This window comes from Zeus faber, assembly GCF_960531495.2.
Source record: "Zeus faber genome assembly, chromosome: 18".
Classification (NCBI taxonomy): Eukaryota; Metazoa; Chordata; class Actinopteri; order Zeiformes; family Zeidae; genus Zeus; species Zeus faber.
The window spans coordinates 16880912-16907011 of record NC_137210.1 but is presented as its reverse complement, the minus strand read 5'-3'; the positions used below and the strand labels follow the sequence as shown (position 1 = coordinate 16907011).

Genomic DNA, 26100 nt, shown 5'->3' with positions numbered 1-26100 from the left:
TGGAGGTGCAGTCCCGGGCGTCTGCGACGAGCGGAGGAGACGCCCGGTCCAGCGGGTCCCACGGGGACGCGGCGGGCGCCGAGGCAGCTCGGTGCCTGGTGCTTTTGTTCGTGGATTGATTGGAGATGCTGCAGCAACAGTTCCATGTGTCAAAACGCCCCTCTAGCAACGGGATACATTCGTTATAGATTTATTATATATGCATTATACATTGATTACATAGTCATCATATAATCAAAGTATAATCATACCTTATTGTTCTGATGTGTGTTGTTGTAACACTGAAATAAAGTAAAATATAATATTTAATAAAGAATGCGTCCATCCGTCTGTCTATCTGTCTGTCTGTCTGCCTGCCTGCCTGCCTGTCTGTCTGTCTGTCTATCTATCTATCTATCTATCTATCTCTGACAGAACAATTGTACAGTTGTTCAACAATTTAAGTCATTTCCCCCTGGGATTATTAACGTATTTCTGATTCTGATCCTGATTCTGAACCCACTCCTCCAATCACTCGGGCCCATTTCGGTTCGATTTGACCTAAATTGACATCAATTTTGGATTGGAATAAAACCAAATTCCAGACACACTGTATAGTCTGCTCTTTGCAGCCGATGCACAATGCCCAACAGTAGACCTCATCGGCTGAAATTCCCCAAAGAAAACAAGGACAGAGACAAGAAAAGACAGAAAGAAAGAGAGAAAAGAAAGGCTCAAAATAGACTTAAATGGACTCTCCACTGATCCCACCTCACACCTATGTAATTTATTTCATAGAAATGTTATAACAGGTAACCAAGAGGTAAGCGGCTATTTGGAGGTTTTCCCCGGTCAATTAAAAATGAAAAGCCCCACAGATGTGCTCTGTCTTCAGAAGGATCTGACTCATCCTGGGGGTAAGTCATGTTCATCCACTTCATTCAATGGCTGGTGCTGGAGTAAATTTAAAGAAATGTTCAGACTGGAGGGACATGTTCAGAAATCCCGCTCTGCCTTCAAGCGATCATTCCTATTTATTTCATCACCATATTCCAAACTGACTTGAATTTTGATTGAATTTCTTTCCTTGGCTGTGGAATTTGAAGCACATTTTTAAAATATATCTCTGATTTGATTTTATTGTTGACCATTTCATTTGCGTTTCCGCTTTCCCCCCCCCAATTAAAAAAAAAACCCCATCTATTTAATTCCGTTAACCAATTCCACTGATTATAACTTTATGATATTTCTGCATCGTTATTTTCCCGCATATCAACAGATCCGCGCCGCTATTTGTCTGGGAAGTGTATTTCCGGTGTCGTCGGCAGCGGCGGAAATGCGTGACGCGGAAGTGCTCCAGATTCCGCGGGTCTTTTAGGGCTAGAGCAGCGCCACAAGCAGAGCACTGTCACCACAGCCTGCGCAGAAATGGCGGGTAAGTGGCACAGCAAGGCAGTTAGCGCCCCCACCGAGTTTTCTCCCTGTGCTGTCCTAATAAATTCAAATATTTTCAGCGGAAGGTCGTATTCTAGCCAGTCGCACCAACGCTAAAGGGAAAACAAGCGCGTTCACGTCCTCTCAACAACAATAACAAGCTAGGCTAGGCTAGCTAGCTGCTAGTACGTTGTGGTAGTGGAGGCAGTATGCAGGCCCCTCTGCTAACCATAATGGAACCTTATGCTGTTTGGCTATTCGTCCTGAAATGCTCAACCGCATGCAGGTTCTTCAACGTTTGGATGGGTGGTTTGTTAATGTCACCAGGCTGTGGATGGGGGGCAGAGCTATCATGTAGCTGCACATCCTTCAAGCTGTGTTTTCAGGAGTCTATATAAGACGTTGAGTGTGACTCGTAACTGGATGCTGCTGCTGTTGTTGTTGTTTATCACTGTAGGAAATGACACAATGGAGAAGAAACTCGCTGAGTACAAGTGTGACACCAATGATGCCATATGTCTAAAGTTAGGTATGTGCAAAAGGATTTCTTGCTTCCAGTTGAGTTGTTTATCAACCGTCAAGTGACTAGTTGCAATTCATTTATAAATCCATTTATGTACTGTTGTTATTATTATTTCCTTAATTACTTGTCTAATTATGTTTGTACAACACAGTCCGCTTTCCAGAGGATGTGGAGGACGATGGCACAACATTTCACCCAGAGTACAGTCACCAACTTTATGGAGATGAGTGAGTTAAAAAAAATTTAATTTATATTTATAAATGCCAATATTGCAAACACAATTTAAATCACTGTCCCACAAATTAAAAAAAAAAAGCTTCACTGATTAATGTGTAAGAACCAGAGTGCTGCCCTTTGTTGTTCTGCTACTTGCCATTTACTCTAGAGCAATTGACTTTATATTATAAATGTTAATAGGCCTGTGCATAAATCTTAGGGGCATTCATGTCAAGGTTCTTTGTCAATCATGTTAGTGGAAACAGACAGGAGCAGGGCGCTGGTATCTCTGTTATAGCTTTGATCCAGCTATCTTTCACAATGTCTGACTTCTGAAAAAACGGCAACGATTTAACAAATTTCGTAGTCAATGTATTGTTTAAAAATTAGCATACAAGTTCCAATTTTTTTTCTGCTATACCCATCATGTGAATGGAAGCATTCAGTTGCATAAAATGCCCCGACTCCACTCAGACGCCACAGGCGTGTAGTACAGCCATACCTTTCAACGTTTAGGCAGCATCTCGGCACGCTGAACTGCCAACTCCGTCAAATACACTGCTGCTGCGGGAGCGACCCAATCACGCATTGCAATAAATCAAAAACTGCTTGCAGCGATTGGCTGGCTTGTAGTTGCTGCAGTAGTGGGCCAATCACACGTTGCATTAAATCGAAGAACACTTGCCGTGATTGGCTGCATGCAAAACCATACAGATAGTCATTTTGTCTACATCTGGGTACAAAAAGATTGAATGTAGGCTTCGTTTGACTGGAGAAATTTCAATACTTCTTGGTAGGTTTGCCACAGTGGGTTACACGGTGTTGAGGCAAACACCAATTACATTACTTGCCCACTGCTGTTTTGCTTTCTTTTCTTCTTTTTTTAAAATAACAACCATTTAGTTAATTTTCGTGTATCAGCTTCCACGTTCATCAAATAAAAGTCTTAATTTATAAAATACTAAGCATGTTATCAATAATTAGTCTGACTCTTCAAAAATGAAAGTGGCTGTTACGTGCGTGCACAGCAGCACACTCTGCGGAGTCACACTTCACTTATCACGAGAGGAGAGAGAGTAGGATCTAGACCTTAGATCAGGTCTAGATCGGGACCTGTTTCTCTCCATGCGTAGACTCCATGTGTAATCTGCACCTGTGCTTAACAGGGGGACAAAAGGTATAAAGTTGAGTTCTGAATGTGGCAGACTTCTACTTGGTTTCGTTCCATTGTCTGAGACCATCTTAATGTGCCTTGCTTAAAAGCATTGTCATGTTTTGTTCACTCTCTGGCTACAAGCCTCTTTCTCCTCTTTTAAGCCAGTACTGACCCTAGTAGTCTCCCGGCTCAGTTAAGTATCCGTAGGATGCTCTACTATTATTATTGAGACTAGAGCCCGACCGATATATTGGTTAGACTGATATATCGGCCATTATTTGACTTATTATTATTTTTTTAACCACATTGGAATTGGCAGTTATGTAGCTGATGTGTCCTGAGTTTTAAACAAGTATCTCCTTCCTCTTAATAAACAAAAAAAACATTGATTATTTATCCGGTACTTGTCTGTTTTACATTGCTTCTTAAGTTAAGAGCGCAGAAGTCCGACTAAGTATAATAAATCCATCCATGTTTTTTTACACTCACGTTTACACGGATACGGCTCTCCAAGCAATGCTGTGTTCATGGGAAACTCAAAAAACAAATTTGTTTCCGGAGTAATGATGCGTTCAATGGAACTCTGAATTTTTTTTTAAATGTATCAATGTTTTTTTTTCTTATCTATCAAAAAGTTCTTTGTTTGTTTGTTTTTTAAATTTGTTTGCTTACAAGTTAAATGTTCTCAAATATAGAAACTTTAATAATAAAAAAAAAATCAAATTGATTTGAAAATCTTGCACTTTTTGACAGAGTATCGGTCAAAACATCGGTAGTCTGTGGGCTAGGACTCTCAAATAGGCATTGGACCTCTAATTGAGACCTCTCCCAATGGCATCTACCCCATTTGTTGTTTTTGATGCACAAATCCTAAGTCTTGTATCTCTAACTGGCTGATATTGGGATAAAATCCTGTATCATGTATCGACAGAGACTAATGTAATCCAGCCTGATCCTAGCAAACAGTTAAATATGAGAATGAGCTAGAGTTAAAGTAAATGAATATAAAACACTCTGTACATGTGCATGTAGCAATTGGCAGCATCACTTGCATGTGAATTAAGTCAATGGGAGCATGTACAGCCATGTCTGTGGTCTAAAATTACTGTCATGTAAACTTGAAACTGCTGAGTGCAACTGTACAGCACAAATGTTTTGAGTGGGGCTTTGGGTGGATTTTCTAGCTAGCATAGATGCCAAACAATGCTGTGCTATGATCTGTGGCAATTACTTACTTTGATAAACTAAAGAGTAGCCTAATATGACATGTTGTGTCAATAGGCACGAATACAAGAGTGTTACAAAAATGTTTTCATTGGAATGGTAAATATATCAAAGTGGTAAAGCGTACATTAATGAGCACTCCTACTACAATCTAGCAAACAAACTAATGCCAAATGTGCTAGTACTCTTAACACAATACTGCACAATTTAGTGGTTAATGTGTGCACACAGTATTGTGTACAGCTATGTAAATCCCATGTCAGATATTGTGAAAATCTACTGAAAACTGTTGTATTGTGCGTCCCTAATTTATAATAATGTTTTCACATGCTAGGTATAGGTGTCAGGTTTTGTATCCTTTCTATTTTAAACTTGAAATGGATAACCAAGCCCAAAATTAGAATTTAGCACATTGTAATGTCTCGCTCACAGGATATTTTAGGCTTTGCCATTAAAAAGTGGCATGCAAGCCCTGATTTGATTCTTAAAGAGAGTTGTGGCCATTGGATTGGTTGAGTCGGGCTACATTAGCAGTGATGCATCTGTCTTTGTGCAGGCTACAGTAGCATGTCATTATGCTCTCAATTGCATTTCTAAATTAGGCAAAAGTAGGCTTAGTTATTTTTGCACCTGCCACAATCAGCTCATAGTGAACTCTGTAATTGGGACATTAATTATTTCAGCAGGCTTAATTGCTGATGTGACTCAATCACACAGTTGCATAATGAAATAAATTTCTTATAGTAGTTAGTTTGTCATAGACAAGCAGAAATAGTGATGTTTTACAGTTGATTTGTTGATCAAACAGGTCTTGTGAAGTTATCGGCCAAGGCTGAAGAAGTCCTTTCCTCCTCAATCTAATTATGGATTTTAGCATTGTGAAATTTGTATATAAAATAAGTACATAAAATTCCTGACCCTTTGGTATAAGAATTCTGTCTAGATTACGCCAACATACTCTTTCTGTTTACAGGTATCTAATCACTAACTGTAATCTATTTATTTCTTTATTTTTATTTTTTTATTATTTCCGCCAGTGAGGTGGCTTTTGGATACAAAGGTCTTCAAATACAGTTGTATTACACTGCTGGAAACCTGAGCACACTCTTCAAAGTGAAATACTCTTCTAAAGTGACTGAGAAGTTTGATTGTGTGGAGGTAAGAATTCTATTTAACCTGTTTCTCTGAGTCAATATCTTTATAGAACAGTGCAAACCCCCCTCCAACAAGTGAATAGGGGGCACCTGTGATATTTGATTTTCATAATTCCAAGATGCAAAATATCTAAATGAATGTACAAATACCGGGTGGCAGCAATAGAATTGCTTTAGTGTTACCTGAGGCTGTAGCAGACTCAATGATGACAAGTGCTCTTGACTCAATTTGCATTATAGCTTCATCAGTTGTTTTGTCGTGGAATTTGATTAAAATAAGTCAGTTGTTTGAAAAAGCCAATATCTCCCATAAAAATCAATTCAAAAATGTTTTATTACAGGCCAAAGGCACTTAAAGGAGTTGTTCTCAACTGGTGGGTCCCAATGTTAAACTAGGCTGCAGGCCCATTTCAAGCGAAATCCATTTCTTTAAAAAACATGTTAATATGAAGAATTTTGAAGTTTAAGTTTGTTTTCCAACATTGTGTCATATGACAAACGTCTTATAGCTCACAACATTATGAAGCTGTTGTAATCCAGGTCAAATGAAAGAAAGTCTTGTCAGATTGTCACTTGCTATATTCAAGCTTCCCACGTCAAGGCTTACCTTGCTGTTTTTAATGTGCACCAATACGCTGTGGATTATTGCACTATTTGTTTTGTGAAATATGAATAGTTCTAATCTTAAATTATATTTGCGTCATGCCTTGATGACTAGACGAGCTGAGAACCACTGCACTAAGAGAAGACTGGTCACAGTCCGCCCGTGATGCGTTTTTCAAAGTGCATTTGCAACATTTATTTCAAAAGAGCAGCGTGAACACACAAATATCTCCTTTCCGACTTTTATGAAAAATTCCTTTTTATATGGGGCCTTAACTCTAAAAACAAATTTACATTTAGTTTACCTAAACAACATAAAATGTAATTATCCCACAGCCCATAGCAAATTACTTAAATTTGATGAAGAATTTAATTTCAAGGGATGACCCCATTTTATATCAATTTTAAATTCTAAATTAAAGTGATGTTCCATTGTTCCATTCAGTTCTATGGAGGTGGATGGACAATAGGATTTATTTTTCCACCGCTGATTTGAGAGATTAATGCCGAAACAGGAAAGAACTATAGCATTAATTACTTCGCCAACTTTATATTGAGGCGAAAGCGGTCCTACTCTGTGGGTTATATTCTCTGTGCCTTGATGTTTTTTTTCCTCCGCTAACCGGAGTAAGTCAGGCCCGCTCTCTGGGTGGTGACATTATTTCGGTAAGAGATCTGGTCTTTTGTTAGACTAATCTCAGCCCACCGTAGCGCCCTGTGCCAGTACACTAATCCCTCTCCTCCCAGTTAGAGGACGGGGGGTTTATAAAGGTTTTGTGTTAGGGGGGGTGTCTAACACAGGCATTGATTTTAAAGGTTTCTGTGATTGAATCAGCAGGAGGAGGAATGTGTCTCAGTTGGATGTCTCATAAATATATTTCAAGGCAAAAGAACTATCACTAAGGCTAATTATATATTCAGATAAAGTAAGAGGTGGTTAAAAGGAGTAGTTGATACCGTCTTTGATTTTAAAATCCCTTCTCAGATATAAATTTGCTTAGTAATTAATACATCTAATTAATGCTTTTTTAACACTTCAAAGGCTAGTGTCTGCATAGTAGTGAAACCTACACTTAAGCTGTTGGTAAGTAAAGTGATTATAGTTTATGGACCCAAAAATGGCATTTAACTATGCAAATTGTTGGTTTTATTAACTCTTCCCAAGAGAATTTACAAAATCCAATGCTCTCGATCTTTCAATCCTGTGAACTTGCTGTGTGAATGAAAGAATGAATGTGAGCTCCATTGAACTCAGATAATTCAACACTAGGACATCTGGCATGTCAGGGAACAGCAGGGGGACGTGGAGTACCCCAACCCCATGAAGACACCATCAACTGGTTGTACTGGGGTAACGGTGGCAGTGGAATAACCCAGAGTAGGGCTTAGGCGATATTGACTAAATCAAATATCACAAGGTCTTTTAACCCAATACCTTTTTTTAATAGCAATGATTGTCTGATACTTTGGGGATCAGTAATCATAATCATTAGTAATGTAGTAAGACCAAGTAGATAGATGCATTTATAAGAACGGTCAGGAAATTGTTTCAATTGGTAAAAGTGAGACAATTTGTTAAGATAATTAAAACCCCACACTTGTCATCTATGTCTCATCACGATTTCCATATAACCATATATTGCCAGCCCTCACCTATACCACAGGATATGAGCACAAGGTGCATGGGTGTTGGTTCTCCCACGTGACAAATGATGAGCGAAAATAGACTGACATTTTCTGACCAAGCTGACCGGTGCCACATTGTTTTCCCTTTTGTCCAACTTTTGTGTGACACAAAGCCGGTGTCATTTTGACAATCTTCAAAGTAATAAATTGGGCTTTGCAGAAACACAGTTGTGAGAAATCGCCCATTGCTGACATTAAACTAAAATATGACGACTGGCCCCCCACTCTCGCTCTGCCCCTACATTGTGTTCTGCGCTGACCCCTAAGTGTTCACCTTGTTAAGGGTTTGAGTGCAGCTGGTATGGAGGTAGAGTTAGGGAGCAGCAAAGTTCAGGCATCATCAGAGGAGTGTTTGTCTCTGAGTGCATGCAGACTGTCTGGCTGCAGTGCAGCTGGTGAGAGAAGAGAGCTGGAGGGGCGGGGGGGACAGAGCTCATGCAGCTGCCACTTTGATACCAGACTCTCATCAGAAATCACCTTTTTCCCTTAAATCGGTCAGACACTAGTTTTCTCAACCAACGTTGTTTTGGGGCTGAGCCCGTTTCTGTTGCCCTCGCTCGATCCTGTTGGATCCTGAAATGCCCGGCCTGCATTGAATGTCCAATAATAAATATTTAACTGAACAATATCTGCATCTCACTGCAGTCTATGGGTCTCCTTTAATTTAAATGATTCTGTCATTCAAGAAAAAAAAAAAATCAGATAGAGGAGGTGTGGTTCACCCTTCCAAAGAATTATTTTTCTACAATTTGTTTGCCATCATTGTTTTTCAAAATATCATACAGGGATTTACAAAAACATTTGTGGATAGGTTCCTCCTGTCATGTAGAATACATTAACATATTTTTTGATTTGTTGTGAAATGTTGCCGGGCATTTCAGTAGATTTTATAGTAATTGTCCACTGAAGGTGTTCACTCTCCTATGAATCTTCCCCCAATTTCTATTGTTCATTATTTTTATGTTACCATGAATTTTGTCTAAACTTTATTGTACTGTGTATTACGTTCTACATAATGTTCAGTTTCAAATTATAATATCACACCACAATTAGATAAATTGTGTTCTCCATGTTTTCACTGTTGGCTATGAAATAGACGTAACAAAACGTTTTGAATGGATATTGTTAAGCCATATTCAAGTCAATCTAAGGCATCTATTTTTGAAGGTTGTGCAATTCAGTGTCTAGTATGTAGAAGAGTGCCCCGCACAATGTGACTTGTTTTTCTCTGGCCTTTAAAGCATGCTCCTTGTTCCTTACAAATTCTGTTGAACAATTACAATGGTTAAGTGCCATTCAACTGCAGGTGCATTACTTCCAGTTGGATATTAGCTGATGTCTGAAAGGGGGGGAATTAGCAGTGTGTTGTATTAGCCTTTTGTAGTGCATTTTGCTCAGGCCTTCTTCATTTCCCAGTTTTCAATGCAGAACAGTGAGAGTCTCCGTACAGAACTAATGCCCATCATGCATGTAAATGGTGTAAAAGGGCTGCTTAGCAAAGTGTTCTCATGTCAATCCTTGTGGAAATGGATACAATGCAAACATTACAGCTGAACTAACCACACATTCTACTGAGTAAAAAGTCCAAGGGTAGGAACTCCTTTGTCTTCGAGGCTCTTTGAAAACGCAGGGGCAAATTCATTTGATTGAGTTCGCTTGCCAGGATTAGAGAGGGGAGACCTCTATTATGAATGCCCGGGGTTTGTTAAGTTAAGATCAATTCATTAGATTTTATTGCTCAGCGAGAAGCAGAGATGTGTTATTGTGGAGGCTTCATCACATATTCATGGTTTAACGTAAGCAGTAAATGTATTGAATTAAGTGTTCTTTCACAGGCTTTTCTGTGAAGGGGGTTGGTGCGTATGAGGCGGCGCTGTGGCCTCTGCTCAGCTGACAGTTTTAATTGCCTAATGGGTTTTCTTTTTTTTTCCCCTTGCAAGAGAAAATACGTATTGTTCCACTTTGATCATTTTCAGCTACATATTATTATTATTTTTTTTTCTTATTTTGGGGGTAAAAGGCATAGAAAATGACTCCTGGATGCAATTGGTTTTTGCTAAAATAGATAATAGATAATGATCATTTATTTTATTTACATGAGCTGCCATAGAGATCTTTGGCTTATTCGGTAGCTTTTCATTGACGCTTCCTACTTAATGCTTAAATAACAGGTAACACAGGATGTCACTGGTCAGTCCTTAAAACAAGAATAAGATAGAATTCAGCTGTTTGCCGTAGAGAGAATTTCAAAGTGTTGGATTTTTGCCTGTTCTCCTGAAATTGGTGGCTGTAATTGCATTGCTAAATTAACTTTTTTGAATTCTCCAGCCCGATGATGTGGAAGGGAAGATCAGGGAAATCATTCCTGCTGGGTTCAGCTGCAACACAGATGACTTCATCTCATTGTTGGAGAAGGAGGCCAACTTCAAGCCCTTCGGCACCCTGCTTCACACATACAAAGTCCACAACGAGGAAGCCGGAGAGTTCACATACCAGATCCACAAGGTACGCTCATCACAACAGATTATATTTCACCTGCTTTCCAGAGCTTCCAACTCTGGATCACAACATTAATCTTAGCATTGTGTTGAAGGGTAGATTTGCAATTTTCCAACCCAGGCCTTAATCAAATGTTGGTTCCTGTAATTTATAACTGAAACTTTCTGTTCTGCTGCAACTTCTCGCTGTGCTTGTGTTTTTGCACCGTGCACGAGTCAGTATTGAATAATAATGCCTGCATTAAAACAATAACCCGATGAGATATTTGTCAACGCACTATCTGCTTAAGGTTGACTTGACTTGTCCGGGATTCCGTGAGTACCACGAGCGCCTGCAGACCTTCCTCATGTGGTTCATAGAGACGGCCAGTTTCATCGACGTGGACGACGATCGTTGGGACTTCTTTCTTGTGTGAGTACCCTCCTTACCCAGTGTCACTCCCCCCCTCTTCCAACAGCCTTTACTGTGTCATTGAAAAACAAAGCACCCCTTTGAGGCGCTTTTGACCAATTACTCGGCCAGTTTGATTATATTTCCCCATAGGAGAATTGTTGATCTGGCAAGAGTTTCCTTTGTCCGCCAAGTCCTTTTCATTTTTTTTTCAGGGGCAAGAGCTGAATTGAATACTGTTGTCTTTTGAAACACCGAACAATGTCTAAACAGTAAAAAGAGCCTCTGCCAGTGTTTTCTTTACCCTGGCACCTATTAATACTGACAATGGGCAAATGGACTGAAGTGATTTTTGAGGAGCTCAATCCCTCCTTCAACCCCCTTCTCCTCCTCTAAGTTGCAGTACTCCAATTAAGTGCATAATGTATTCAGGTTGTAGCAGGTGTACCAATCGGCCCTGGCTGCTCCAACGCACTGACATCGGAGAAAGGGGGCAGGAGAATTAAAAAGGGGGTAAAATGGACTCTGCATGGGAGTGTGCCTGTAATTGACCTGCTTGCCTTTGTGTTTTATCTACAGATTTGAAAAGTACAATAAGGATGGGGAGACCCTCTACGCAACTGTTGGCTACATGACAGTTTATAATTACTATGTGTACCCAGACAAAACCCGACCACGTGTAAGGTAATTGCTAGGGTAGCACGTGCCTTCCCATTCTTTTGTATGAAAAAAGAGGGGAAAATTATATATTTCTTTCTCCTTTTTCAATCGGAGCTGAAATAACTGGCTCGTGTAGCCAGGCCATTCAGCCCCAGTTTGCTTCATAAAAAGATCAAACTGTTGGATATCTAAAAACATCTTCCAGTAATCGACAAGTATTTTTCTTTAATGCAAAGATGTCAAAGTGTAAAAATCATTATTTACATGATACCCTCATTTAACAAATGTGTCCACTAAATGACTGTTTGTAGACCAATAAGCTAAAAATAAAAAGATAACTTTTAACTTCTAACACATTTTTAGTATTTATATTTAAAATTCATGCCATTAACCATGTGAGCGTCTCATTTACCAGCCAAATGCTGATTCTACCAACGTTCCAAGGTGAGGGTCATGGAGCTCAGCTTCTGGAAGCAGTGCACAGATTCTATTGCACTCTGGCTAAAGTACAAGACATTACCGGTAAGTGTGAAGTAAATGTTTGTAAATATTTTGCGTGTAACCCAACAAGAGCTTTTCCTTTTCATCAATTATTTTTCACCTTTCCTTTCAAGTGAAAAGCTAGTTGTCAGTTGCACCTTATTTAACAATCATTTGTTAAACAAAATGACAAAACCTTGTCTTAACCTGTCTAAACCTTGCCTATTTTTTCTTTAAGGGTAATATTTTTTTAACAGATAGTCTGTGGCCCACTATGGCATATGTAATTATTAATTTTGCCGTGGAATAATATTCGTTATAAATTTTTATTGAATATTCTAGAATTGTAAATTGGATTTGTGTAAATTTCACTGTTGAAAGAGCCATTTTTTTGCGATTACTTGACCGACTAAGAACTGAAACTGCGTATTCAATGATGCAGTGGTAGAGCTTTGCAAAGCATTACATTACATTTAGTCATTTAGCAGGCTGCCATTGGCTTTCCTTCATTGCCAACCCATGATAAACATATAATTTTGCGTCGTTTATTTCCAGCTGAGGACCCTTCAGAGAGCTACGTGAAGCTGAGAGACTACGTCCTGGTGAAGCTCTGTCAGGTCCTTCCGTCCTTCTCTGCAGACAAGCTGCATCTGGGCTTCTCTGACCACATGGTCAAAGAGGCGCAGGACAAGTTGAAAATCAACAAGGTGCCGTGCTAGCATTATATGTGACTAACAATATGACAAGTTATGAAATGAATTACACGTTTCACAAACAGAAATCTTGTTTATTCCATTATGACTTTTAAAGCCGATAAACAATATCAACTACATGCCCCTTTTTCCTGTTCATGCATATTATAGATTTACTCTAGTCAATTTTATATTTGGTTTCATTTTCATCATCCAGCACATTACTGCATGTAGCAAGCATAACCTGATTCAATAGGGGCCGAGGTTTTCATTATCCAAATGCACTTGCACTTTCTTAGAAATATATTTTTCTGCCACAGAGCAGATGCGCATTTTGCTCTGGTTCTACGCACCTGACCAATTTGGCCGTGAACGGTTTTAAGGAAGATATAACATTAGAAATTGAAAAATTGTGAGTTAGAAACCAATATACCCCCATTACAGTTAATCCCTTGTCGACCAGCACAATTGCTTTAAAGGGTTCAAAGTAATTTTCACAAATAAACAAATTGCTGTTTCTTTCTTCCAAAAAAAACGGGTCAAAACCAAATTCTAACATTTAAATATTGCCTGTCTAACCAGTCCCAATTATGGCATTGATTTTCTCTGTACGTTTTCTATGTTGCCAATTATCACAGGCAGAAGAATCCTTTGACACAAATGGACTAAATGGTGCCATTTCGTTATGCCGAGGTTCTTTCACACAATAGAGTCCTATAGGTCAGGTATCAGCAGGTCCGGCTGAATAGCTTGAGCTAGGGTTGCCCCGGTTATCGGTGTTACCGGTGTTACACGGTTTTTGGGCGTACACCGATTACATTACTTGCCCACTGTTCTCACAGACATTTGGCCTTTTTTTTCTAAATAAAATCGAAATAAAAACATTTAGTTAATTTTCGCATATCAGTGCTGACCTTAATCAAATGAAAAAAAATTGAATTTGTAAAATGTAAATGTCTGCTTATCACGGGAGGAGAAGGCTATAGGAGACCTTAGATCAAGTATAGATCGGGACCTGTCTCCTTACATCTGTTATTTGCACCAGTGCATAACGGGGACACACGGCCCCCCCCCCCCCCCGTGTTGTCATGAGTTTAATAACCGGTGGGGGAAATTCCTCGCTGCGGCATCCCTAGTTTGAACAAACCTGGGGCCGTCCTGCAGCGATGTGCTTAAGACCCCTCTGGAGACAACCTGTCGACAAAAGAAAAAGAAAACGGAAGGGTGAGGCAGAAGACCCATGAACGACCTTGTTTATTTTCTTCCCCCGTAGAAACACGCGAGGCGAGTCTACGAGATCCTCCGCCTGAGAGCGACCGACATGAGCGACGAAGCGAAAGCGAGGGACTACCGCCTAGAGGTTAAAAGGAGGCTGTTTGGACCGTACAAGGTGCAGTACCATAATTGCCACGGCGAGGTTTCACGCACTGCGCGTCGTTGGAGTGGACTAATAAGTGCTTGCCGAATGAGGCTGACGCACTTTCATAAATATGAGTGTATCCCAACTTCTTGATGCGGCTGCTTTGTAACAATAGGCGGTGTGCGGTGTTCCAACATAAACTCTGGCTTTTCAGTGCACAAGGCAAAATAGACCCATGTACCATACACTTTATTTTTTCCCCCCCAGTTGCTTATTGTCACTATTTATTGTGTTACCTGTCAGACTCTGTCAGACAAATTGATCCTCTGTCCCGTTCAAATTGATAGAATACCAAATGCTTCTTTGTTATAGCTACAATAAGCTGCAACAGAAACCTGGAGTTTAGCCACTGTCGCACTTTTTTTTCCATTCAGGCGTGTTCCATTAGTCAGGATTTGCATTTGATTGATAGAAATCATTTTCATGATTCAAGCATTTTATTTGTCAGTTTTTTTGGGGGTTTCTTTTGTTGGTTTTTTTTTCCCCCTGTTATTGCTGTGCATCAAAACTTGATTAGATAAAAAAACGATCTGAATAAACACCACAATGTCACAGACTCCATATCTAAGAAAATGTGATACTAACTCCGGTGTTTGCTTCACTGTTGTCTCGGTCAGAAGAACTTCCATTTCTCAGGTCTCATGTGTTTGTAAATGCTACCATCGCATTCAGTCAGTTGATCATTTACGATAGTTGTATTGCACTGTACGTAGTGGCAAAATTGCTCCGACTCAATTTTTCATTGTGCCAGACTTAAATGCACAGAATGCTGTGCTAATATACAAAGAATACAAGTGAAAATCACAAGCTTGAAGTTACAATACTTTCCTTGGGAAAAAGCCCAAGTGCTCGTTTTTAGACCACTCAATCCATTTTTTGTATTATGAAGACAATGGTCCAAGTAAGGAACATTCCAATGACATAAAAAAAAAAAAAAACAATGCTCTTAGCAAAGCAGCATAGTGTACATTTTAGATAATCCTTATATTTTAGAAATGCTTCCTGAGCTCTTAACATTCCTGCATTGGTGTCGACACATTGTGTTACAGTATTCAGTTTGATCTGCAGTTATTGCCACACAGACCGTACAGCAGTTAATTTAATGTAGAGACACGCTTATCTTGGGTGGCGGGCCCTGCCAAACTGGACTAACTTCCACTTTATGTGAGCTGAATTGGATTTGATGGTCCATACACACGAGTTGTGTTTTTGTGTCCTTGTAGTGGGGAAAAAAGAGGGAAACTAAATTTCACAAACATGGTAATAACTACATTTAAAAATATATTTTCATTGCAAATAAATTATACATTAAAAAAAAAAAAAAAAATCACCTGATTGACACCCCCTGAGTTAGGCTGTCTTCCTGCTTGGTGCTGTTGTCACAATTTCGCATCATGTCAGTGGGTCAGGTGGGTGTCCGTGTCCGTTCCAGGCATTCAGAATAACATTTTGAGGAAACCCCCGGAGTCTAGTACGGCTTGTTTTGTGTGTGCTCATTTAACACTTACACACACCGCCAATCTGTTTGCTTGTGACAATTTCTACTTGAGGAGCTCACTGAACCTCTGCATTCCAGCCATTAGAGGGTTGGCTTGTCAGCAGTGAAACCACACTTCTTGAAAGGCGGCATCGGACGGGAGGGGGGCGGGAAACCAGCCTAATGCAGCCACAAGGGAAGTTAGAATTCCTCGCAAGTGGAGAGCAGGGATCTGGTGGCCAGATGCAGGCTGTGTTGTTTTCCTGTAGTTAGTTGAATGGCGGAGGCCTCTGCCCTGTGAATATGTAGGGATTATGCCTTTCTGCTCAACTCTTATCCCCAATTCCCCAGTGAATAAATTGCACACATGTGCGAGTGCAAGTTTTGCATGAGCTTGCCAAAACACGTTTAGTGTGGAGCACCGTCTTGTTTTAAAATCCCCCTCATCTCAACTATGTGGCCCTTGCTTTTTTGGAAGATGTTACAAGTTTGTAGTAATGCCTTCATCAAGAGGAGCATTTATCGTCTGGATTTGCTATTTTGTGACATTTTGGAGCGAAAGACTGCTTTCAAGATACTCATTAAATAACCTCTTGAATCTTGAAAACCTGGTTTCGTGAGATGCCCGCGGGATGACTGTGTCCTGTGCTCTCGATCTGCAGAAGAACCAGAGAGAGCTGACCAAAATGATGAAATGCCTGCGGCCGGAGGAGCTCGTTTCCCAAATCCACCAGATGGACACTCAGCTGCAGCACGAGGAGCTGGAGAAGAGCTACCAGGACGTCCTAGTGGAGTACCGGCGGATCATCGAGAGGCTGGCGGCGCAGGCCTGATGCACGGGCTCCATGTATTGCCCGGGGGTCCGCCCTCGTCTGTACAAAAGCCCACGTAGCCACAGACTTTGGTCCTGATCAGACACGCCTCCCATGCGACTAACCACAGTTTGAATTGGCAACAAGTTTTCTGGACTCATCTTAGTTGGGTAGGATGTGCTGTTGTAGGTTGCAGTGTGACGTTGATATCTAGCCTGGCTCTGAGGTCGTTTGAAGCCCCGCTCGTGTTTGGGGGGCGGCGACCGGGGGAGCCACTCACACCGTGGGGTTCAGTGGTTATTATTATTATTATTATTATTATTATTATTATTTCTCTTTTTTGTAATAATTCACAGGTGATATGAGCTGCGTCTTGTCTTGCAAGGAAATAATTTCTCTGCATCCTAGCAAGTGATACATTACTTTACCATGTGTCCTCTGTCAAAAAAAAAAAAAAAAAAAAAGTCTTGATATTGTTTGTTTTCAAGCACTTCATATTTGAAATTAAATGGTTTTGTATATTGCTCACACGATTTGTTCTTTCATTGTTTTGGAGCGATATTAACATTGTCTTTGAATTGTTTATGTTCAGTTTAGGATACTTTATATTTTGCAAGGTTCCAAAAAGTTTAAGACTCTATATAAATCACTTAGTAGATAAATATGTTGATCAAAGAATATATTTTTTCCCAGTCCTTCTTTCAAGGCTGTGAAATTGATCAGATGTGTCTGCTGCTTCATTATAAACCGGGTGCATTTCAACACACTATATCCATATGATTTCTAATATTAAAATCACGTTAGTAGTTTTGAAGCTCAGATTTATATGGGTTTGAATACTTTTCTCCAATACGTATTTATGTAGTTTAATCATTTTACTGATGCAATTTTGTCCAGTGCCCCTCTCGTGGCTAATGCAACTTCTGATTGCCATTGTGTTGAGTGCTGGACTAATGAGCGTTATGGTTTTCAATTTAAAACCTTTGTGCCACTGTATTGCCCCACTTGTACAGATCGCTGTGATGAATAGCCATCATTCGATACTTTAGCGCATTGTCGCTAAATTAAGGTTGCTAGGTTAATTTTCCTTTTTTACCCCCCCCCCCGCTCTCTACTCGAAACAAGACAAAACCTTCAAACCCTCCAGCAGCACTGATTCAGTTTGATTGAATCCACTTCTCGCAGCAAGGTGAGGCATCTCACTGTAGTCTTCCCCATTTTAACATGGTGTGAGTGCATGCTTTGCATAGCACCACACCACTGCCTGATGTGTGCTAGAATGCCGTGCAATCGTTTTGGAATGAGGGCTTTGTCTGCATCAAACTAAAGTTCCAATGACGCCGGTGCATAAATCCCAGCAAAGTCACGATCTCTCCTCATGGCGGCAAAATGCCATGTTGATACGACTCGACGTTACGTGCAAGCCTAAAGGATTAGAAGCAGAGGTTGTAGAAATCACTGGGACGATACGCAGCCGTTTATAATTGACAGAGGATTTTGGAACCCCATGTCTTCCACCAGACCACACTTGGTGTTTACAGAAGCTAATTAACCAGATAGACGTGGAGCTGTTTCATTCTCAACCCCGATGTTTGACCTCGTTTCCCGGTGCACCTGCTTTCAGATGCATATTAATACCGAAACGCTATGAGGATGATTTATGCAATTCCTTTAAAAGAAGACTTATTGGCAGATTTATTCCAGACTTGATGGTGCACTTGCATTCAGTCATGCGTTTGAGATTCCCTCGTCAAACCCCCTCTCATCTTCCTGAGCACGAATTTATAAATAACGTGCAGAACACAAGAATGTGGATATTTCTGCAGACCGTGGGCTGATACCGGAGTCTTACACTGTGGAATTTTGCCATAATCAGCTGAGTTCAAATGAGGCCACATATTGCAAGATTGGTGAAATGAATTAACATTTTGTGCCCGTTTTTCTTGTTTTCCATCAAAGGAGGTTGATCGTGTGTGAAGCATGGATTTTCCCAAGGTTCATCAAAGTGTCCAGATGGGATAAAAAAATAAAGTCTCTTGAATGATAGGATTTTAATCAAGGTTTAGTCTACTGTTTGCAAGTGTGCCTCGCAAATTCATGGTCGCAAAAAAGTATGTTACATCAACTTCCAACATTCCAACACATCTATTGCAGGTTCTCGGCGGGCAGTGAACTGTGGATCTGCAGTAAAGTGAAATGTGAAGGCAGCGGAACAGTGTCTCCCTGGGTCCAACCGAGCTTTTACAGCGGATTCAGACATGTGCTCATTTGCCGTGCTTCCACCTTCGTGTGAAAGGCCTCTCCAGGTTCCCAGGTTTTTTTTCTGATTTGGTGCTTGGAAAATGTACTATTTTTGAACAGTTCTCTCGCATTTTGTGTGTAAAAAAATATATTTTTAAATCAGAAAAAAGCAAGTTGCACACGCATCGATCATATTTGTAATATTTGTAATCGTCGGCGTACCGAGCTCACATCGAGGACGGGGAGGTGATTGCGGTCTTCTGTAAAAATTACAGCAATATCAAACTTCACTCGAATATTTGGTTTCACCTGTTGGCATGTCTGCTACTGTTACCGTGTGGCGCCTCGCTGCTCCTCCGCCCAGACAGACAGACAGGGAGTCTGGACGGGGGCCCCGGCCCGCAACGAGGGACCGCCAACACATGATACCTGTGTGGAGGAGCCCGGACGTCTTGGGCCCCCGGGGGGTTCCCAGGGGAGCGCAGAGGAGCAGAGTCGGAGTCGTCGCCCCCCCCCCCGCCCCCCGCCACCCCCGCCACTGTTCTTTCTTATCGTGTTCCCATCGCTTTTGTGCTTCTTTGTTGGCCACATACCCCGAGGCCACTTAGCTCCCGTCCTCCGCGAATGGAGCCGGGCAGTCCCTTTCTCCCCGCTAAACGACTCCCCTTTAAGATAATGTTTGATGCGCTGACGGGAACCAAAACACTGTGAAAGAAAAAGCCGGTTTGACATCTTTTAATTGTGTGTCACGGAGGAGTGATGGGGCCCGGGCTGGAGACCGGTTTGAGATGGTGCTGCTGATACTGTAATTTGCTCGAGCGAAGTATGCGATGAAAGTTGCGACGCCGACGTCTCTGGAGACCGGTCCGCCGCTGGTTGTTCCCTCTCCAGTGACACGTCGAGATCCCCCAACCCCCAAACCTTTGAACGGGTATTTGTTCCGGTGAATTCCATTTTGTGTCACCAAAAGTGGACAACCCAACCGGCGGCAAGGTGGCCGAACAATAAGGAGCTCCTTGATGAATAATCTCTTTGTTGCAGTTCCAGGAGGTTTGAATTGAACGTGAAGCTAAAATGATTTTTCTCTTGAATATTTGGGGTTTTTATTCTGCTTTTCAAATGATGTTTCCCACGTCTGCCTTTAATTGACTTGAGCAAATGCGAGTGACCGTACGCTGGCGATGATGAACGTGCGGTCATTAACGACTCCAGCCTGCTTTTCATTGATTGGATGGAGACTTTCTCCTCCCTTGTGACATCATAAAGTCTATCAGGAAGTTTGGGCCGAAAGATTTTATTAAATTGGAAATCGGAGGGGGCCCTACATGAACTTTATTGTCCACTCTAAATATGAGAAACAGTGTAACTATTCAGGAAAAACAGCGTCTCCATATATGATGTGTACGTATGTATTGAGAGGCTGTATTGGTGGCATTATTTTTTTCTTTACTTGTTGAGTTATTGAGTAATCAGTAGAAAATCCACAACGATGTCGTCAACGTATGCCCATGCAGATGAACGGTTTCCTCGATTGGCTGTTATTTATCAAGATGAACCTCCCCGTACTGCTGGGGCCGCCTGAGCATTAATCTCTTAAATGAGCCGTGTCCCGCGGACTTGGATGCAGACATACTATCTCGACGTCGTTTTTGAAATTAAAATTGTCTCATTAGGGCGTAATTGGCGCGGCGCTATCTGGGGCGAATGGGAGGGGAGCTGGGAAGCAGTCGGTCTCAGATGCTATCGGGCCGGGGAGAGACAGGAAGGCTTCGTAATCTCGTCAGGTTGGAGATGAGCGCGGAGATAACGCCAACCGGGGTCGACCGGTCTGGTCCAGCGGTGGCTTCATGGTAAGAGCTCCCCTCGTTGCCGGGACACTTGGTGCTGAGGTTTCCAGTAGAGTATGCAGGTTTTTATTAAAAAAAAAAAAGAGGGAATGCTATGATTTTGTACTCCTGAAAATAGCGTGTGTGTGTTTGTGTGTGTGTGGAATCGGGGCTCAGTCAAAGCAAATTGTTTACACAGTTAAAAAAAATAGGAAAGAAATTTCCTCCTGATGTTTTAGGGGTTCTTGTTGCCACCTTTAACCACAAGAAGTGATTAAAATTCCCGCTGAAGGGAAACCTGACAGTGAGCTCTTCTGATCTGCTGAACCCGGTGAACTAATGGTTTTTGGGCGAAGCTAACGAGGCCTATCAAAATGCCTGACTTATCAGCTCCCGCTTGAAGCTGGACGTTGATGAGAAAATTTGAATCCGTTTGTAATTTTGGGGGGTGGGGGGTGCGATAAGTACAATAAGAGTAGGTGGTGTCACCTATTAAATAATGCGCGCCCGCGGTGGGAAGAAGGCTCTAGTGTTACGCGTAATGTCACTCAATGCAAAAAAACAGAACGCGCCCATGGACCGCGGTCGACGCTGCGACGGTGTTATTTCCAGCAGAACTGGGGCTTACTAACTTAATAGGAATGCTGCATAGGGAGACACGCTGACATTTGCCAGATGCTCCGTGCTAATTAGGGCAAAGTATTCCGTCTTGCATGGAGCGTGTGAGAAACCATAAGTGAACCGCCGCACAGCCCTATCAGGCCCGACTCTGATAGAGCGCCGTGTTTGGGACTCCAAACACGTCAATGCAACAATCCCTGCTTTGTTATTTGTGTTGGAGGCTGCAACTGTTATTCCGAGGAGCGCAAGTCGTCGCCTCAAGTTTTTTGTATGCGTGAAATGTGCGCATTAGACCGCGCTGGGCTCGAGTTTATCCGCCACGTCTTTTGATACCCTTTCAGCGAGGGCACGGTGGTGCTCAACGCGGGGTCGGCGGACCCCCCTGAGGTCCTTCAAGAGGGGGGGGCGGGTCCCCAGCAAAACCGGCGATAGTTGTATTTCACCATTTTTTTTCATTTTTCGTTAAGACGTCAGCCCTTTTAGAGAATGCACGATAATACCTGTTTCGATCATAGTGTCACTGTTATCTCCGTATCTATAGTATAGTCAGGTCTAACAATAAAAATGGTCTTGGAATCCCAGAGATAAATCTTATTTTTAAATCAAATTAAGTCTGTGGCCTTATACGTATCAAACTGAGGGTCTTGATATGAAAAATCCCTGAGCTGTTGAAATGAGTGCTAGTCATTTGTGAAAGTCTCTGGTTCTGACTCTCCCGTAGTGGAGCTGAATCCTGCAGTGCAATGATTAGAACAAGGTCCAGTTCCACTCAGCAGCCTGGAACTTGTGTAAGCAGTTATTACGCTGCCTCCCGCTGAAGATTCCGCCAGACTGCGTGATTAAAGATCCTCGGGCTTTTAAAGTCCTACTGTCGAGCGGGCTCTTTCGGCGGACTGCTGTGCCTTTGTGTCTGTGACAAAAAAAAAAAAGCAACGTGCTCTAGGAAGCAACAGGCCTTGAGCGGTTGAACCAACCGCACACTTTTTTCTATTACTACCATTCACCCGCACACTGGCTAGGATATCCAGGTTTTGATATCCGTGTCATCTCTCGCCACAGCACGTTTTTTTCCGACCAGAGCCGATGCAAAATAACTGCCGCAATCGCACCCTAAAGTTGATCCGCGTTTTCTTTGTTGGGAAAATAACCCGGAGGCACACGGCAGGAAGTGAAAGGCGACCTGAGCGCCGCAGCCACCCACAGACCCACACTCACCCCCCCCCCGCTTCCCCGCACCGCCTGGCCACGGCGTGGGCCTGCGTCCTGGCTTCTGTCCAGGTTCTGGAGCTCTGATGGGGAGGGTCACGGCTGTGTCTGACCCGGGTCCTGCATGTTGGATGTTGTTATTATTAACGCTCCGTGCCCCCCGGGCCGGCGGTCCCCAAAGCAGGAGGAACTGCCGGGCTCTGGAGAGACTCCAGACCTGGGGAACAGCTGTGTGGGTTAGAGGCTGCGGGGGCCCCCCTGCTACACCCCCTACACCCCCTGCGTCCCCCGGGAGCACCGCACCGACCTGCCAGGAGGTAGAACTTGCCTCCGTGGTTTTCTATATATATTTTTTTTTACATACCTGCAGCACACCTCATCGCACGCAGAAACACACCGGGACCAGACTTCCTACGAGAACCAACTCTGGCACATCCGACCTCAGAGGCTCTGTGATTCATTGAGACAGAGTTTAGAGTATATTTACAACTGAACCTGTGGATCCCGATTTGCAAATTAATTTGGATGGACCGGTTTCTCTGTGCATGACTGATAATGAAGCCAAATTCCTCAGCCCGCGAAACCACAGCTAGGTATTTGAAAGCCAACCTCACCATCATACTATCTTCATTCTGCCTATTCTTGGCATATCTGAAAGGGGGGGCCTTCTGACTGTGTAAATAGCTTTGGAAATTGCGCGTGGCCTTTGACTGTCTCTGTAATTGCGAGGCTCTCGCAGTATTTTGCTTGGCAGTCTGAGAGTTTAACCCCTGAGGGCTGGAGGCCCGGAGCTCTCCGTCTGACTGAAAGCTTCGTCTGAAAGCCCCGCTTGTTCACCTTCTAAGGCCGGGGCGAGCGCCGAGCCGCCCCTCATCCCGCGGCCGAGCGGCGAGCCCCGCTAAGAGCCGGAGGCTCTCGCAGTCTCTCAGCCGTCGCGGGGGCTCTCCGGTGGGGAGGGTGGGGGACGCGGTGATATTACAGGCCCACACGCGGAGCGCACTCAAGTTTTTTCACGAGCCCGTCGCTCTGCCTAGATAGTTAACCGCACTTGTGGTGTCGTCACCTCTGCCAGAGCGCACTGCCACTCAGGCCTGAGTGGCAGTGCGCTCTGGCAGAGGTGACGACACCGCAAAGTGCGGTTTCAGCCTGTGTTTCAGCCGTAATCAGTTGATATGTACTCTGCGGCAGAAAGTGGCTGACGACGAGCCTCCCCGGCCACCCTCCTGCCCGCAAAATTGAAAAGAGTGGGCATTGCGACGCATGGGTAATGACGAGCGGGCGGATATAATCAGCGTATTTGTATTCACTGTGTTTTTAGTTTTCATCGAGCCCGAGCGTCGCAAATGTCAGCAAATAATGCGCCACTGCAGATTCGCGCTCCCGATCAAAAAAAAAAATGCTCCGCTGTGTACATAAACGAAAAGTTTTTAGTGAAATTGCGGGCGGTCGCAGCCAGCCAAAAATAATATCTTGTACTAATTAGATTTTATCCACTCGGGCAAAACCTTGCTGCTTCCCATTCATCCTGAGTTTAAAGGATAGGTTCACGATTTTCAACCCAGGCCTTGTTAAAATCTTGTCTCCATCATTCATAACTGTTCATAGCACAAACCCACTGAAAGCTTTACAATTGAGAAACGTACTGCTCTGCTGCAGTATATTGCATTTCCTTAGGTTCTTCAGGGTTTTATTGGCTCTTTTGCATTTTTTTGGTGAGAGGCTAGAAGCAGGAAGTTGCATCGCTTCCTGCTGGCAACCTTCTGTAGCAAACGGTACACTCTGGACGTACTGCGGCAACTGCAAAAAGTAGTATTCAATAAAATGTCAAATACTCAAAAGACGATCCCCACGTTTTCCAATTTTCAAAAAGGCTATGCCAAAGATTCTCAGTGGTAAAGCACTCAGCGAGGTTACATTATGAACAGTTCTAAATTATCGGGTCCAACATTTTTAAAAGGGTTGAAAAATTGCGAACCTCTCCTATAAGGGTTTCCCATGGTTGGAAACACTGTTTATCATCGAACATCTTCGCCACAGAAAAATGCAGGGGTCAAATGGGCAGTGTGTGGAGCAGGGCCAGCTGAGCGGGCACAGGCCGGCTTGTCCGTGGTGATTGATGATGTTGCCGTATGAAATGGTGTGTGAAGACGCAGCCTCTTTTGGAGTCTCGGCAGAAACTGTGGTGAAAAGACGCACGGTTTTCCTCACATTGTTCCCTCCAGTTGTACTCCCCTGGGTCCGAGGACTACTTGCTGCACCCAGACAAAAGTACAAAGACAGAAAAGAAATCTGGAGACACAATAGCTCTTTATTTAATGCTGTCAAGTGGAATTGATTTTTTTTCATATGTTTGACAGACAACATAAAATCGTTGACTCACAGGCTGCATCAACATACCATTGATGCAGCAAGTGTTCAACTCTTTCGGTGGAGCCGGGAAGAAGAAATTTGCCATTCACCATGATGAAGTATGGAGACTTGAGATTATAACCAAATGTCTGACAAAGGTCGAAAATGTACATCGGGGTCAACGTTCGTCGCACGTCTTTCTCTTCAGTGTGACAGGGGATGGAGATTTAGGGATTAGAGGTAGAGATAGGATTTACCTCACCTGCCTGGAAGATCCCCCCCCCCACTCCATCTTGCCTGTCTCCAGTCTGGTTGGTGTCGTTGCAACCGCCGACTTTTTGGTTTGATTGCACGGTTAACCAGACAGCAATGGAAAATTATGGTTTAAGGAATGTTTTTTTGGAACCTTGTTCAATCACACAATGCAATTATCGAAGTGCGTATTCGAATCATTGAAATAGATGACAAAAAAAAAACGTTGACATTTATCCCTGGATGTTGGGTTGAATATTTGACTCTTTTCTGGCTTTGAGCTGACGGAGGAAGCGTGTTGCTGCACAAGACGCTCTGCGGCCCCCACTGCAAACACTAAGCTCTGTATTTGCCCTCCTCTTTGCGGAGGATAACAGCCTCTCCAGCCTCGGGATCGGAGTGGGGGCTCCCCGCAGCTGCTGCCTCCGAGGCTGATTAGCGTGGTGATGAGTGCACGAGGACTGGGGGAGGGGGGGTAGGCCGGAGGGGGGGCCGTGCACGCTCCCTGAAAGGGTTAAAAGCAGCCGGTCGGGGAGGAGACCTGCTCTATGTCCAGGATGTTGAGTGTTTCGGCGCAATGGTGTGCAGTTACCCTGTGTGAGGCCTCGGCGGGCTCCACTCGGCCTCTGATTGGGCCCGTAAGATCACAGCTCCGCGGCCTTACCACAGCCCCCCCCCCCCCCCCCCCCCGCCCCCACACCGCCCCAAACCCCACCACCACCACTACCACCACCATCGGCAGCACCCCCCAGTTCCTCCCTCACCCCCCGAGGGCTTCTCTCTCCACATCCTCCCTGCTGATTATCACCGCTGCCAGAGCAGCCTCTCGTACTCCAGCTGCTGTCCACACTGTGGCTCTGGGGCTCGGGATAATTTAACCAGGCTGCGTGGATGGAGGGAAACTTTCTCACACTGCCCAGAGAGCCCGTAGCTGCGACGCTGCACCCTCCCACCCCCACCGAAACCCACTCAGCTCCCTGCTACTCCACAGCTTAGTGCCCTCCACAATGCCGTCCATCAGCCAGCGCCACTGCTCAGCACAGAAGAGGCTTCTAAACCAGACTGTATACACACTCTTCCCGCTCACACACTAGCGTATTTCTAATATGTTTACCCAAAGCCTCAACACGACACACAAAGGTCGACATCCTCTAGACTTGGGCGTGTCGGTGGGGGGAAGGAGGACCTTGCAGACCCGGA

The 26100-nt window shown here is 43.2% G+C and overlaps 1 protein-coding gene across 1 annotated transcript; it reads left to right on the top strand.

Annotated features, from left to right (window-relative positions):
• Nucleotides 1-1369: 1369 nt before the first annotated feature.
• On the top strand, nucleotides 1370-16935 carry hat1 (histone acetyltransferase 1). Its single transcript, XM_080019433.1, has 11 exons — nucleotides 1370-1414; nucleotides 1871-1942; nucleotides 2088-2163; nucleotides 5570-5690; nucleotides 10304-10480; nucleotides 10764-10885; nucleotides 11444-11548; nucleotides 11940-12046; nucleotides 12560-12711; nucleotides 13970-14086; nucleotides 16256-16935. The coding sequence occupies exons 1-11, from the start codon at nucleotides 1408-1410 to the stop codon at nucleotides 16424-16426; spliced, it is 1227 nt and encodes a 408-aa protein (XP_079875559.1). The 5' UTR covers nucleotides 1370-1407; the 3' UTR covers nucleotides 16427-16935.
• Nucleotides 16936-26100: the final 9165 nt, after the last annotated feature.